The sequence below is a fragment of the Pteropus vampyrus genome, unplaced genomic scaffold (assembly GCF_000151845.1).
Source record: "Pteropus vampyrus isolate Shadow unplaced genomic scaffold, Pvam_2.0 Scaffold47, whole genome shotgun sequence".
In the NCBI taxonomy this organism is placed as follows: Eukaryota; Metazoa; Chordata; class Mammalia; order Chiroptera; family Pteropodidae; genus Pteropus; species Pteropus vampyrus.
This window is the reverse complement of record NW_011888828.1, coordinates 4220421-4236407: the sequence shown is the minus strand read 5'-3', so window position 1 is coordinate 4236407 and position 15987 is coordinate 4220421. Positions and strand designations below refer to the sequence as shown.

The 15987-nt window shown below is 47.3% G+C and overlaps 2 protein-coding genes and 1 long non-coding RNA gene across 8 annotated transcripts in view; 2 read left to right on the top strand and 1 right to left on the bottom strand.

Moving 5' to 3' along the window:
- Positions 1 to 9551, top strand: part of DCLK2 (doublecortin like kinase 2) — a 138404-nt gene extending 128853 nt beyond the window's left edge. The window contains exons 15-17 of the mRNA XM_023530165.1: positions 456 to 553; positions 1710 to 1826; positions 6854 to 9551. Of these exons, the coding sequence (XP_023385933.1) occupies positions 456 to 553; positions 1710 to 1826; positions 6854 to 7081 (443 nt within the window). The 3' untranslated portion in view covers positions 7082 to 9551. The remainder of the gene's footprint in view (positions 1 to 455; positions 554 to 1709; positions 1827 to 6853) is intronic.
- Positions 9552 to 12074: 2523 nt separating this feature from the next.
- The window catches only part of LOC105291543, an 11667-nt gene continuing 7754 nt past the window's right edge, over positions 12075 to 15987 (top strand). The window contains exon 1 of the long non-coding RNA XR_895827.2: positions 12075 to 12697. This is a non-coding gene — a long non-coding RNA (uncharacterized LOC105291543). The remainder of the gene's footprint in view (positions 12698 to 15987) is intronic.
- LRBA (LPS responsive beige-like anchor protein) overlaps positions 14180 to 15987 on the bottom strand; it is a 573246-nt gene continuing 571438 nt past the window's right edge. For 4 of the 6 annotated variants that reach the window (XM_023530214.1, XM_023530213.1, XM_023530212.1 and 1 more), the window contains one exon: positions 15227 to 15317. In XM_023530214.1, the coding sequence (XP_023385982.1) occupies positions 15227 to 15317 (91 nt within the window). Of the gene's footprint in view, positions 15318 to 15987 lie in introns of all 6 variants that reach the window. The other 2 variants (XM_023530211.1, XM_023530215.1) reach the window with 2 other exon arrangements.

The window sequence follows — 15987 nt, the reverse complement described above, 5'->3', positions numbered from 1 at the left end:
TTGCGTAGTCTCTGAAACTCTTAACTAAATTCCGAAAGCCGGACTGGCTGCCTTCCCAGTTTGCCCCTACATCCTCCTTTGCTCCTCTAAGCTCTAAACATTTGTTCTGTCATTTATTCAAGAATTATGTCTTGGACAGACACTGGAACGTAGGAATGGACTTGTGACATATCCTGAATTGCCAAAAGGAATAATACTGCAGTGTTACACTGCGGAAGGATGAAAATGACCAGAGCTCTTAGGAGGGAACATCTAGTTTATTGCAGACTCAGGAGATACTATTTTCTCTCCCACTGGGTGTGATTGCCTTGTAGGCACTGGGAGTGTCACTGATAATAGCTTTTCAGTTCAGATGGCTGAGCTGTGTTGGCTGTTCTTTGAAGCACTTGGTGCAAACTCAAATTTCTGTGTTTATGCTGGAATTAACCCCCTTTCATCTCCTTTATGACAATAAGCCTTCGTTTCTTTCCAGGAATTAATCAGTCAAATGCTTCAGGTAAACGTGGAAGCACGGTGTACTGCGGGACAAATCCTGAGTCACCCCTGGGTGTCAGTAAGTACCCACATCCCCCGGGGAATGCACACCTGTGTGCTCTGTGGCCAACAGTGTGCTTCCTTGCTGTGGCTTTTTGCACATGCAGAGTTCTGCACCCAAGTTCCACGGCAGGTAGAATGTCTCCTCTACGGAGTAAGTGGCGTGAAGCTGGTGCTCTAGGAGAAGGCAGCTGGCACCAGGATCCCATAGTATTCACTTCTGCTCTGTGAGTGACCTGGGCATGACTGTCCCTCTCTGGGCCTCAGTTCCTCCACTGCAAAGTGAAAGGGTTGGCTGGGATGTTCTCTAAGGAGCCTTTCAGCTTCTGCCTTCTGTAGTTCTGGGGTTTAAGGGTTTTCAGGATCTGCCCAGATAGGAGCACATTTCAGACCCTGATCTCTGTCTTTGTGGCACGTGGCCACAGGAGACCTCCTGCTGTGGGCGAGGAGTCCGACACAGTCCCTTCCAGAGCTGGACAGAGGACATGTCGTGTTGACTACGGTTCCTTTGTGCTTGGTGGTGCCTCTGGGTTTAGGATAAACACAGCCCTGTAGATGGTGGCAGTAGGAATGTTTGCAAGTCCCTCCTTCCCAGAGGCTCCAGGAAGGTGAGGCTTAGAGACTGCGCCCAGGGCTGTCGCCCACAGCTCCCTGTGTACCTCTGCCACCTCCGCTGTCCCAGACGACCAGTGTCTGGGCTCAGCCTCTCTGGACCCTGCAAAATGACTTGGCTCTTGGGCCAACTAACTTAGATTCTACATTTTTTTATGAACAATAAAGACTAACAGCTAGCTCGGTTCTTGATTAAAATGATAAACTGTCCATTAATGTTGGGGTTTCCGGGAGAAGGATCTGTACTGTATTATGTGGTGTTTGTGTTGGTGGGGGTGAGGGCGGGTCTCAGAACCCCGAGGAACGTCTTCTTTGTGCCTCCGGATACCTGTGCTCGTCTTCAGCCTACTCTGGGCCACAGGAGCGGGGTGAATGATGTGAGGTCTTTCGGAGAGCCTGGGGCTGTGGGATGACAGGAATCGTTTTTAGAGGGTCATTGTTGCCCTCACCTCTGGAAATGGGCCCGTTTGGGAAGAGATGGCGGTGGCGGTGATGGTGGCGCCTGCTAAGGAATAGCGTTAGCCGTGAGAGCCAAAACCGCTGTCCTTGATTCTTTTCTGTAGGATGATGCCTCCCAGGAGAATAATATGCAAGCCGAAGTAACAGGTAAACTAAAACAGCACTTTAATAATGCGCTCCCCAAACAGAACAGCACCACCACCGGGGTCTCCGTCATCATGGTAAGTGGAGCGCACGGCTCTGCCTTGGGCAAGCTGCAGTGTCCGGCCTGAGCGCTCAGCCGGCATTGACCCTTCTAAAGTAAATAGCCAAGAGCGTCCCTCACATGGAAGCTGGTGCCCCCCCACCCCATGCTCCTCTTTTCGCTTTGAGATTGGCTTGGCTCGGGAAGTGCCCCATCGGGCCGTCCCGGGCCGAGTCCTGGGGCAGGGGATCGTGCAGGCGCCAGCGAGGCCGGCTGGGCCGGCGCTGAGGAGCCGCTGGCCCCTTCTGGGCATGGTGGCCTCCAGGGCAGCTGCCGCTGCTCTCCTCTGCTTCCTCATCTGGAGAGGGATTCCCAAGCCTGGCTGGGATTTACAGCATAAGGGAGTAAACCCTGACTACTCGAGGCTGCAAAAATAGGTTATTTGAAGTGTGAATTATTCTTTCTTTGGGACTTGGGATAAGAAACAACTAAAGTTGAACAAATGCCATTTAAAAAAAATGTTTTGTGGCTTTTAAAAGTACAAAACAATGTAAAAAAAAAATAGTTTTTTTCAGGGTTGGTAAAAGGTTATGAGAAATCAGTAACAATGATCCCCATATTCTTTCAGACTTTGCTTCTTCCAGTGTTTTTAAGGCAGCTTATCTAGATCCACAAACTCACCAAATTAAAAGTGACATTAAAGTAAGTGAAGTAACATTAAAGTGAGCTCAGCAAAAGGGAAAAGACAGACAGGACAAGTAAACTTGACCCAGAAGCACGATCAGCACACCTGACCCAGCCATCCAGACTCTAGTCCTTGCCGAGGCTGAGCCGCAAAGCAGCTCCGCACCTCTCCCCAGCTGCTACGGAGCCTGGGCACACAGCGGCCGTCGGCTTGGGCCGGGCCCTCTGCTCTGCCCACACCACTCACAGGATTGGCATCTCAGAGCCAGAGTCAGCTGGGGTATCTTCGGAATCAGACTTTCGAAGGAGATGGGCGGCTGAGCTGTTAGCATCTGGGCCACCCCTGACAGCATGAGGCCTTAGCAGCACCAAAGCCACCTGGGGCCCGACAGCTCGTGATGGGCTCTCTCCACAGCTCCATCATTCTTACCTAGGACAGACCTCTCACCTTCTGGAAAAGGCTTGACTTGTTTCCTATTCAACTAGAAGGAAAGCAGGCATTTATTCTCATGGCACTTTATAGTCTAGGAACCTAAGGAGATCCAGATAGATGTTGGAGGGAAAGCATCCCCATCCCCCCCTGTGACTAAGGAATACTGTGTGTGGTACGTTTGTGGAGTGGGCACCACCTTCTTAGCCTCTGCTGTTCGGTCTGTCTCTTCCCTCCCCCAGACGAGGCCTGAGCCCTCTGAATGTCCTTGCAGCTCCCTCACCCCTCCCCTGCTGGGAAGTGTGCCCTCAACCCGCTCTTCTCTCCCCCCGACAAAGCTTGCACATGGGGTCTTCTGACACGTTGCAGGACTTTGGGGGTGCTCTGTGCCAAAATAATAGGAAGGCCTCTTGAGTTGTGGTTTTCCTGGCGTTTCAGCAGTGTTCTGCAGAAAGCCCGAGAAAGAGTTGTCAGAACTATAGCTTAGACACTTTGAAAATAACCAGCTTGATGGAGCCAACAGCATGAGAATATTTTCAGGTGATTCACTTGTGAGACAAGCACTGATGAGACTGGTCAGGCTGGCCACAAGCTACATTGTTAGGCACCTTCTGGGGAAATTTAGAGAAATAAAAACATTATAGATTGGCACACTTGACATATAGTGAAAAACCTTAAGAGTGACTTGTTAGAATCAAAATTTAATAATCGCGTTATTTAACTTTCATAGTCTCCCAGAGGAAGAACTTTTACCTGTGCTCAGGGCTTATGAGAGTTTCACACTTGTCTCCCGGGTCACCTGTTGACTCAGGTCCCAGATAGGGATTGCTGACCTAAGGCCTGCGACCTGCCGAGGTTCTGGAATGACCTGGCCCTCTGTCCTCTGGCCCAGTATAGGCTCTGTTCTGAATAATGACACTTATACCCCTCAGACAGAACCTATATCTCATGGTTGACAAATGGACTGTTTGCACTTGCTGATGGGAGTTCCACAGTCACATTTCAAATTCGGCTTTAACCGGACGTTTCTATGAATGAACAGCCCGTTATTGTTCGTAATTCAACGGTGATTGTAAATGTTGTGTGTTTACATGTATGTTCAGTTGTCACTGAGCATGTGGGCAGGGCTCCATGTAACCCCATGTTCCCTACACAACTCTGCAGGTCATTAGCTCTGAGGAACCGCTGAGTGACATTATGATGTTCAGTACCTTCAGGAGAAATCAGTAAAGCTGGTCTCTGGAGGTACCAATTCTCGATAGCCAAAAAGCCGGCCTGTGAATTTTGGCTTTTCCCCAAAAGCAGGGGCGAAAAGGCCTCTGTGGGGACTTGGTGCTAATCCTCACCCAGCTGAGGATCTGAGCTGGGGCACGGTTGTGTGGGGGCAGCTTGCGATGCTTCCATGTTGTTATCCTCACCTCTCCATCGTTGTGTGTGTGTGTGTGTTCCGCCCTTGGGAATAGTTTTAAATGTTTTTTATATTAAAAATAATCACAAATGGCTCTCCCTGGTATTATATGCTCTCATAACTGGAGTATGTACGTGAGGCTAATATGGTTTCCTACAGATGCAAATAGTAGTGGAAATAGTGCATCAAGGTTTGCGGTGGGATCCTCAGGTAGCTGTTGCGTAACCGACTATCGGCTCTCACCCCAGTGCTTTCTGCCTTAGCCTCCCAAAGATGGTGCTTGAGGTGAGAAAATCAGAGGATAAGAATGGTAAATAACAGTGGAAGAAAGCAAAGTTGACGCCGTTGTCTGCGTTTTATTTGACAGTTTGATTTGAGAGTTTGAGAGACACTTCCGAGTTTCACTCTTGACCCAGTTCAGACTGTGGGGAACCCCGAAGCAGAATTCTGGTATTCGACACACTTCGCTTCATCAGAGCAACTTCTAATTCTCGGCCCCCCTCAGATCTGCATGCTTGTCTCAGACTTCTGACACCAGCGTCCCGCTCTTAGCTTCCTATCGGTGTGCGTCTCCTGTACCTACTGACATCCTTTTTGGCCAGCCATGCACACCCTGGGAAAACTTTATTTTAAAACTTCTCCGCTTGCCACATTGCCTTCCTTCGCAGATCAAAAGCTGGCAAGTGCACAGGGGTAGGGCTTCAGTAGTTCTCCTGATAAATGCTGGTTTTCACTTAGATGGAAAGGCATCTTTTAGTGAGTGACCGCATCAGATGGGTACCTTTGTTAAGGCTTTTGTTCTCTTTTTCCGACTACATTTCCAAAGATGCATTTTTCTCAGTAAGACAGTGTAGAGGCAGCTTGCCTTTGGGATAAGAGAAGAGAATTATATTAGATAAGATTTTTATTTAGAACAGGCCTGTGGTGTTGGATTGCACTGCATTTTCTCTGATTTGTCCATAGCATGCTTAAGAAAGGACAGTGCATTTGCAGAGAGCTTATCATCTTTCCCAGTGGGCTCATCCCAGCCACAGGGACTAGAAAACGCCCTCTTGTGGCAGAAAAGGGAATTATCAGGAACCTGCTTCTCGCCCTGCATCTTGACTTCAGAAGCCATGAATTGAAATGGTGTGCTTTCCCTGCTCAGCGGGGGATTACGCTTCTTTCAGGGGGAAATTTGGGAATGATCCGGGCTTAATTTAAGAGAGAGGAAACTGTTTAAATCGTGTTGCTTCTGTTTAAAGTAAGTCTAGTTTCTGTCCCTGCTTCTCTCCCCGCTTCTCCTGCCTCTCCCGCCGCCTGCATTGCTTGCCTCTGACTAGGTCCAAGGCCACGGTACGTACTAATTGCACCGCGCTGCTTTGTTCGGCTGCACACATGCGTGTCCTCTTGACAGGAAGAGGAAAGGAGAAATAACTGGAGAAGCGTTGGTTTCCTTCACCCAGGATAAGTTTTGTGGCAGAAAAAGGGTGGCTGGGCTGCCTCTCATACTACGGGCTTGGAAGCTTGATAAGAGCGATGCTCAGTTTCTTCTTTGGCTTTCTTCAGTTACCTCTTCTGCAGGTAATTGAAATTGCCCTTGGAAATTGCCAGATGTTCTGCTTGAGCTCAGAAGGAAGGGCCTCTGGAAAACATCTATTTGAGAGTTGACACCAAGTGCCCTGCAGGCAGCCACACTAGTCTATCTTAGAAAGCCCTGTTGTTTATTCATATCCGCACCACCCCCCATCCTCGCGGGGAAGTCAGATTATAAAAGGCCTTCGGATGGTGTACCTTTTAGCTAAAGGTGCCTGAGAGCTGAAAGCTCCCCCACGTTTGCAAAGCCCGGTGAGATGGCAGCTGTCTGGGTCTCACTGGACAAGCAAGAAATATTCAAACTGAATCAGAGGAGGAGAAAAGTAGACTAGTCCCATCTCCCAGTCTAGGGTCAGAAAGGAAGGCAGTTTCCTCATGTTCGTGGCTATTTCTGTGCTCCCTGAGGAGTTGAGTGGATTAAAAACTTTGGGGCTGTGATGAGGTCAAGAAGAGCAGGTGAGGGGATCGTGGAAGGCCATTGGATCCCCAGGCCCTCCTGCGTTACAGATAATGCAGCCACGTGGGTCGTAAGGGGATTTCTTATTTTTATGACATGTGAGAATCTTTTCCATCTGTAACGGAGAACTTCCTTTGGAAAAGTTGACTGTCGAAGCCCCAGCATTCTCATAGGGTTTGCTTACTGTCCCAGGATTCTTTGGGCTCAAGGTCTGGGTATGCAAAGACACATTCAGAACTGAGGCACCGCTCAGAGCTAGAAACGGTTCGCCCCAGGCTGCCGCTCAGGGCCCAGGCTTACCTGTAGGAGCAGAGGCCACGCACCACCTGTGGCCTGGGGCGGGTGCCCTAAGCCCGCGTTTCTCTTAGGCTTCTGTCAGAAGGGAGGCTTGAGGTTATTTCTCCTCTTCTGTTTCTGAGTCCCGTGCATGCTCTGTGGTGCGCTCTGTCGTGGTGGCTTCGCCCCGGCCCTGGCCAGGCTAACATGTTGTCTCTGCTGCTTTCTCTTCAGAACACGGCTCTAGATAAGGAGGGGCAGATCTTCTGCAGCAAACACTGTCAGGACAGCGTCCGGCCCGGGATGGAGCCTGCATCTCCAGTTCCTCCCTCCGCTGAGGAGAGCCCTGTGTCTGGGGTGGCAGCCTTGGCCCCTGCCCCTCTGGAACCTCCCACACCCCCCTCCCCTCCTGCTGCCACGGGCTGTGAGCGGGCAGGGACCTGGCGCCGCCACCGCGACTGACCGTGGCAGACAGGCCTGAGCCGTGCCGCCCTCCGACGCCGAGCCTCCCTTTGCTGATTGCTGGCTGCCAGGAGCCCAGGGCCCTGGGCTTGGTCTTGGTTCACAGTCTGGGCTCTGCTTTCCAGTGCCTGGAGGTGTCATATGCCGCGTCAGCTTGGGTGGCAGATATTCAGAGTGGCTTGTTTTAAATTATCTGAGTTTCAGTTCAGTGGACATTTCACAGCGTCACCAGGAGAATGTGAACTTTTTTCCAGCATCTAATGCATTTTTATAGGAACACTTTGGATGAGCCACGATCTCTCCCTCATTTCAGTAAACTTGAAGTGCTCCTTTTTTCTTACTGAGAACTTAGAACTGCGTTTGTCCCTTGGTGGGTGTCCTGTGAGAGGTGACATGGCACCTTCCTCCTCTGCTGACAGGGACTGGGGGACTGGCTTTCTGGTGGAAGAAACAAGCATGTATGTAAGAGGACAATCTGGTCATCGGACACTCATCCCAGACCGCCAGACGTGCGTCCAGGTGCCTGGGGAGCAGCCAAGAGTGCTGGGCTCCCTTAAGAAAACACTGGATATTTATTTCTACACAGAGCATAGGGGAAGGTCACTTTCTTCCCTAGACATTGTGTGTTTCCCCCCAACTCTTCCCACATATGATTTAAAACTGCTCACGAAGTTGCCCTTTGGGGTTTTTAATGAAAGGCCTGCCGCCTGCGGCCTCCCTGGTGAAGGCGGTTTCTTCTCAGCAAGCTGGCTGCTCGCAGAGCAGGGTACACGCGGCATCCTGAGGAGCCACCAGTCCTGAGGAGCCACCAGTCTCCTTTCGTCGTCTGCTTTTTATCCCGGAGCCGGTGGAAACAGCCAGGAAACACGGGAGCACGGGCAGGCCGGGGGCGGGAGGTGCTCTGCAGACGCCCTCTGTCACCCACCTTCTGGAAGGCTGCGGGCAGTTTTCCCTTGTTTTCCAACCCCCTGCTCTTTTTAATAATTGTACATAATCCGTGTATTTGTTTTACCTGCTCATCTTCTAAAGCGGTGGGCCCTGTAGTTCATTCTGATTGTTAGATTTTTGCCTCCTACAAGTGTACCCAACCTGCAATAAACTTTTCCTTATTGAAAAAAAAAAAAAAGTAATCGGGGTGGGCAGAGGTTTCTGTGTTGTTGTTTTGGAAAGATGTGTGATCAAAGGCCCAGGGTCTGGCTGGTGCCATTGTCTGTTTTTTGTGACGTCTCGGGCCCATGAGTGATGCTTGGGAAGAACATGTGGAGATGCGCTTTGGTGAAAGTTTATGTGATCATAGGTCTAGTAGCTCATGCAGCAAAAGCTCAAGAATAAACAGATCGTTGGTAGACAGCAGAGAAATCATGGAACCAATGGCAGGAAGGTGAGGCTTTATAGGAAATGGGGAGTCCGGGCATCTGTTCCAGCCTGTCTCTCTGTCACTCTGTCTGTCTCTCTGTCACTCTGTCTCTCTCGCCATCTCTGCCTCTCTCTGAAATTGTGTGGTCTCCTGTCTCTGCTTTCAGTGCATTTCGGCTCCTGTTTTTTGTTCCCTCATAATGTCTGCTTGCCTGGAGCTCTGACCACAGGTACTGCGTCTGTCCCCAACTTCTCAAGGCTGGACAACTGCAGGGCTTGAAACCATATGCTTTGGCCCTAGATCTCTCAGTTCAAATAGATGTCCGAATGAGGTGTTAGGCGATGATTTCTCTCCAGACTGACACTGACTCATGATCCAGAGTCTGGTTACAAAATGTAGCTGGGTGTCCTGGACCCACAGCCACAGCAGGTGCCGGCTTCAAGAGGAGGGCAGATTCAAAAGAGCCATGATGGACAGATCTGGACAATTCTGCTCATCTCGCTCCTCATCAACTGTTTAGAGCCAAAACTTTCATAGCTCCTCATGGAAATGTACTTGTTAATGGAAGACGTAAAGGAAGGAGCATAGAAATGAAAACAGTGGTAGAGCAAGGCCTCTGGTGCTGATCAGAGCCTGAAACCCGACACCCCGCCCTTGAACTGGAAGTTCAAAGATATTTGCTAAAGACTTAAGAAAATACATGGCCAGGGCAGTGCCAGTCACTGGTGACAGGATGAAGGAGCACCTTCTGTCCGGCACATGCTCCCGTCCTCTACGCCATACTTGGGGTGGCTTGGGACATGGTGAGGGTTGGGGGATGGCCTAGAGAAAGGAAGCAGTAAGAAGTAGGTGTGGCAGCAGCTTAGCAGTGGCCTGGCACTTTACCCCACAAACACCTAGAGCAGTATGTGGTGTGACTTGAGCCATCCAAGAAGTTCGGTGACATAACCCAGGTCACAGAATTGGTAGGAGACAGAGCCACGATGTTTTTTAGGTTCTACCAATGCCAAAGCTCTTCTGTTCGGAGGTCCCTGTCATTTAGGGGCAAACCAAGGCCTAGATGTGAGTGGTCATCTGGATAATGATCCTAAATAAAAGTTCTGATACCACAAACACGTTGTGTATTCACTTGTGCATTTAGCAAACAATTGTTGAGCTCATGTTCTCAGAATGCAAATTTAATACAGGTACTTAATTGCTGGGTTCCTCTACTCCTGCACAGTGAGAATGGCATGTGCTTATTTTATGTTAATTCCTTTACTTGAGCAGGTGATCAACATCTAAAGAAACCTTTGAATAAGGGTAGAAAAAGGGAAGTGGTGACCTGCAGAAGCCATGTGAGATGCCTGCTAGGCTCAGCAGTTGGGCCAAGAGTCAGTGAGTGCCTGTCTCCCTCTCATCATAAAGATTGCTCTGATATGGAAATATATGAAATACATGGATTGAAAGCATTTGGCAAAACATTTCCCAGAATTGTTTAATGGATAAGATTGTAAAATGTGAATCGGGATAATGAGCGTTCAGAACAGATTAACCACACTGAAAGGAAGACGGCTGATTAATGATTCTCGGAGAAAGCTTTCAGCAGCAAGTTTGCCGTCTCACAGAAACATAATGCAAGCCACGTAATTTAACATTTTCTGGTACCACATTTAAAAAAAAAGGTAAAGAGGAACGGATGAAATTAACAGTATGTTTTATTTAATCCAATATGTTTAAATACATCCAAAGTAGTATTTCAGCTTATGATCAGTATAGGAAATCGTTGGGATAGTTTACATTTTTTGTACTAATTCTTTGAAATCAGGTATGTATTGACACAGCACATCTCAGCGTGGATTAGGCATGTTGAAAGGCTTAATGGCCATGTGGCCTGCTGCACTGGACAGGGCAGCTCTACAGAAGCCACAGCTCTGTCTTTGTTCTGTTTTATTTTTGGCACGTGATGTGAATGGCTATGTAGAAAGAATGCTTCTCTGTTGTTTTAAATGGGATGAACTGATTTAAAATGATCTCAGCACCATGCTACCCTGAACAAGCCTGACCTGTCTGATCTCAGAAGCTAAGCAGGGTCGGGCCTGGTTAGTACTTGGATGGGAGACCACCTAGGAAGACCAGGTGCTGTAGGCATCAAAAACAAAAAAATAAAATGATCTCAGCAGGTGAAAACACTAGTCCAAACTCGTGGTGTGGAATCTAAGTGTAAAGTCCTGTGATTCTGTTACAGAACCATCCGAGGCCTTGGTGGGCACTCCTTCACGTGAGAGATGTCGGAGTGGAGGACTTCACTGATCACTGTTTCATTAGATGCCAAGAGAGCTGCTTACATGTTAGCATGACCTTCAAGTGCATCGTGAGAAGTATGTGCGTGGTATAGCTGAGCCCTCCGAGGCATGGAGCTGTTCCAGGACCCTCAAGAATTGCGGTGCAGGTACAGCAGTTGTCACCCAGAGGCAGCTGTCCTTATAACTGGGCCGCCCGTCTAGGTGGTCAGACATGCTTTGGAGGGGACGTCTGCGTCATAAGGCGGCAGTCAGCAGGTGAAGGGGAGACTCCTGGCAAAGTGGTAGAAGACTGAGACTAAAGTTATCAGAGCAGGGGTGTGTGCGTCTTGTGAGAGGAAGAAAGTCATTGCTTTGGAGGGAGGCTGATATCTATACAACTTTGGTTAGTCTTAGCCAGTGGATTTTCAGTGGCTATCAGATGATAAAACCCACAGCCTTGAACCCAGAGGCAGGTAGCTGTGGGGAGGAGTTGCCACCATTGAATAGCTGAGTGGGACAATGGGTATATTCGGTACAGTGACCATCATTTGCTCCTGTCATTGCCCCTTCCCAAACACAAGCCCTTTCCTTCAGAGTGGAGCTGGGTGCCTCGGGCCCCCAGTGTGGTTGGGGTTCCTTCAACCCAGAAGGGTGAACTGGGAGGGCTGGGCACCTGTCTGTGCTGAGGCTGAAGTTGGGTCTGGAAAATGTCAAATTATCCAAGTCCAAAGCTGCAAAGCAGCCAGTTGCTTCCTGCCAGGTCTGAGGAAGTAGCAAGCCTGCCCAGCACCCCCCAGATCTCGGTTTTGGCAAGAAAAAATATTCCTGAACCTCGGGCAGAAAAATAATTCATGTTTCTGGCATATGACGGCGGAGGCCTCAGAATTCACAGGAATATTTGTGGATTGCCTTCTTTCCCTGCCGGAGCGCCTGGCCGTCGCAGGAAGACAGCTTGCCTAGAGGCTAGACCACCTCGGTGTCATCAGAAAAATGTGATGCCCCTTGGTGAGAGCAATCTGCTTTTCTGGCTCACAACAATGAGGACTGGCAGTGATGTGTATCATTAATAGTAGCCTTGGATTTTTAAAATAGTGATCTTATGACGGGGGGAAATCTAAGAAATGCATCATGGACTCCACTTTTCAAATCTAAAAAAAAAAAGTCTGAAAGATGTTTCTCCCACTTGTCTGAGAGGACATAGAATTATTATTTATTTTGTTACTTTATTGATTTTCCACTTATGGTCTCTTCCTCCCTTTTTCCAGTTAGGATGTTTAGCAACTTCCCAGCTTCCTTGCTTCCCCCTGCAATGAAAACTGGAGATTCCTGCATGACAGACACCATTACACTTTATGTGACAAAAAAGGGAAGTAGCTAAGCAAGTTGCTCTCCTGGTTGAAGTAGAAAACTCTCTCCTTAGGGTGGGGCGGGGGCAGGGATAGCCAAGAGGAGGTGTTGGTGTGGTTGCTGATATGCATGGCTTATGCAGATTTTGAGATTTAAGTCCCGCCCCCTTTTCAGTTTGTGATTTCACATGATGTCACTCGATGACAGGAGGCTACTCCATGATCTAGAACAGACACCTGGAACTGGCAGAGCTTCTCCACCATGCTGTGTTGAGATCCTTCCAGATGTTTAAAGACACTTCTGCTGCTTGGTGCGGAGGGATGTCTCGTGGGTCCGCTGTGTTCTTCAGCAGTGATGGACAGAACTGATGCAGAAGGACCAAACTGGGCCCACGATTTGCATGGCCAGGAGCTCTTGACATCATACTGAAGGAACCTAGTGAAAGTCTCTCCCCTCAAACTCCTATCTTGATGCATCTAATTGTTGTCTGCTGTTTTCACTCAATTGTAGTTGCTGAAAAGGGTACAAAGTGGACGTGCAGCCTGGCTGCAGCCAGGGTTCCCCGGCCATCTCCTGTGAACCTGACCCACACGACCTCTGCATCCCACTGCCCCTCTGACAGCGAGGTGGGAGGACATATGGCACCAGGTATGTGTGAGCAGCCCCCTGGCCTTTTGGCTCAACTCTGCTCTTAGAGCTGGATGGAAAAGGGCCGGATTGTAAGGTACTCACCTCACGTCCCACAGCTTCTCATGTTGCCGTGCAGGATATTTTGAATCTTCTTGTCTGGTATGCTGAGAAGTAGAACTGAAGTGTGATGTTTTTTTCAGGAGGCAGAACTGTTTGTTTTTATCGATTAATCTGTGGAAGCATTTACTTACGGAGGTTGGCTGTGCTTGGGGACTAAGATGCTCATCTGAGTGACTTGTCCACCAGTTTGTATCGGTGTGCTCGTCAGGTTTTCACCGTCTCTACTCTCTAAGCCCTCATCCTTTGCTCCAGAGATCTTAGTGGTATCTTAGTGGTATTTCTGAAATTACAGAGCCTCAAGGACTAGACTGGTGATAGTTCAGAAAGAATCTGTACTATCTGGGAAGAAAATCTTAATTTCTCGAGGCGACGCATCTGAAAACCAGCCGTAAATCACTGTATGTAACTGAGCTTTGTCCACTTTCCTGAAAGTGAATGATGTAGTTCATTCACTTTCATCCCAAACCATGTTAACTTTTTTCCCTAATTGGTTTACATTTAAAGTAATGCTTTTTTTTTTTTTTGAGTTAAAACTGGATAAATGTTTGAATGTTAGATAAATGCTAACAAATATTGTACTAAATAGATTCTACCATTCAGAAGCCCTTGTGTTGATGCCAGCTACATTTGTTAACTGAAAATTCAGTTAATTTTCTATACTTCTAAATTTTAAACATGATAAAAGTGGTAGAGGCACTGATTTTCTTCTCAGGCTTCAAGAGGAAGCTGCTTTATTAACTTTGCTTCAGGCGTTTTGAAGCAATATGGCTGAAGTGTCATGTGCCTGGCCTTTGACAGGCATTCCTAACTGTCTTCCACCATTTCCCTACGATTTCCAAAGCACGAGATTTCCAGTGAGGACGTTTAGTTAATGTTACCAGTCACAGGGGTGTTTCCTGGATTCTAAGATATACTTGCCCTCTCTCACATTTTACCGTCTGTTATTTTCTTTAATGGTTTATAAAGCAGTCGTGGATTATAAATGACATAGTACATAAAGTTCCTTGTTTGGTCATTTGTTGGATACAGGTTTAGTGTTCTCATTTGTGTATGTCTCAGTGAGCGGGAGCTATCTGGACAGAGAAGGCCCGTGTTCTGGTTTTCATTCAAGAGAGTCTCTCATTGGTTGTTCAAATTCTATAATTTAACCAGTTTGACTTTTTTAAAAAAATTTTTTGCAAACAGTTGTTTTATCAGTGTTTTAAAATTAGGAGTGAAAAGATATTGCCGAAAGTTCAGTTGTAAATGTCATTTAATTTTTCTGTCAGACTGAGTTGTTCCACTCTAAATCTCTGCTTTTAGAGAAGAGCTGAATGTGTAGAAAAGTATAAGGGGACCCTTTTAGGTAAGGTGCACGAGAACAGAGATGGAACGTCAAACTCACAACTTACAAAGAATTTATTTATGCAATACAGACCTTTTCTCAAATATTTTTCACAGAATTCCATACGGCAATCTACTAGAAAAGTAGGATTATACAACACCAAAATGACATTGTTTCTTAGTACAAATTGCTAATCAAAAGGAAGGTGCAGATAGTTTGGTAACAAATAGAAGGTAAGGGGGGGGTGTTGCTTAATACAGCACCTGGAGCCTCCCTTCCCCAACCCAGGGTGGGAGAGGGGGAGCCCCCAAAGGCCCTGCCTCAGCTCGGGCCCAGTCACACCTCAGGGCTGAGCTTTGGTACTTGCAACTTTAAAACAGATGTTGTGAGCCCAAGAACATTTCCATCATTTCATTTTGGTGTGCGATGAGGATGACAAATCACGAAAACATTGTAAATATTTCACACTTGCTATAACATTACATCTTTTATGTTAACCACACAATAAAATAGCCCTCCCCAAACCATAATTTCCTAGGTCTAAAACATGCTCGAAGAAGAATATGGATAGAAATAATTCACTGAGATGTTTTAAATTACATTTATCATAATTTAAACATTACTATTTAAGTCCCAGAAATTTCAGCACTTAAGAAGCACAATTGTTTGGAAAAATACAGGACCCAAAGTACAGCATAAAATTCCCCTATCCCAGTATTATAACCCACTTCCCTACTAAAATCATATATTTGTCAAGATTACAGATAAATGGGAAGTGTTTTTTTTTTTTTCATAATACAGCTAGAATAAGTGGGTTTACTCACTCCACTGTAAGTTTCCATAATTGGTGAAAATAGACTTCTTGATATGACTAAAAATATAGATTTTTTTTTAAACTACAGAACCCAGCAGCCAGTTTTCTGCTTTGCTATACCCACCCCCAAAGTCGAGCAAAGTCTACAAAAATAGCAATTAACTTTAAAAAATATTTTGCTTAAGAGCAAATTTAAGTTACATTCATATGTGGTAGCTATTTCTAAAAGATGCTCCAGGATACCCCTCCTGCCCAGGCTGGGGGCAAGGCTGATGTGCAGCTGTCACTATCAGTAGCGGGTTTGGTATTCATGATGCCACCGGTTAAAGTCGTTGTAGAACAGAACGATGCTTCCTGAGGCCATGCCAGCAATGATGCACCTGGGAGAAGCACAGAGAGAGGGCTTACAAACCTATTTATTTCCTAGAGATCTGTTACTAAAAGAACTGCCCTCCCTAAATCCACAAGGTAAAGATGGAAGATGGCAGCACTACAATTTATGAGAAGTAAGGTATGCTTTTTGACGACTAAAATGCAGCCCCAAGTAAGCTTAGAGTGCCACTTCTGACACTCTACAAGGATCCAAGCCATAGCTTTCTCTCCCTCTTCCTCTCTCTTTCTTTCTTTCTATTGAAAATACAGCTGGTACACGTAGGATGAAGCACTAAAACCTGAGCAGGTTGATAACTTCTATGCAGGGGCTGGGCTGGAGAGCACTATCTTTTATGTTAGGTATCAGAATCAAAAGAAAGGACCACCATCTCAAAGTAACTGCTGGTGGAGGATGCAGCCAATAGTCAAGTGGCAGATCTGCGACAGGCAGATAATCAGTGAAGAGTAAGAAAGCAGAGTGCTGACCGTAATCTGGGCGGAGCTCTGCTTGGCAGAACAGTCTATGTCCCTCATGCTCTAGGTAGAGCGAGGCCTCGTTTTCATAACAGCAATTTCTGAAGCAATCACTAAAGGCAGGAGCTGCTGCTGCTGCTTGTTCCCCTCCCTGAGACAGTGGTGCAGGGAGGAGACTGAGAGCAGGCAGACGAGCCTCCCTCA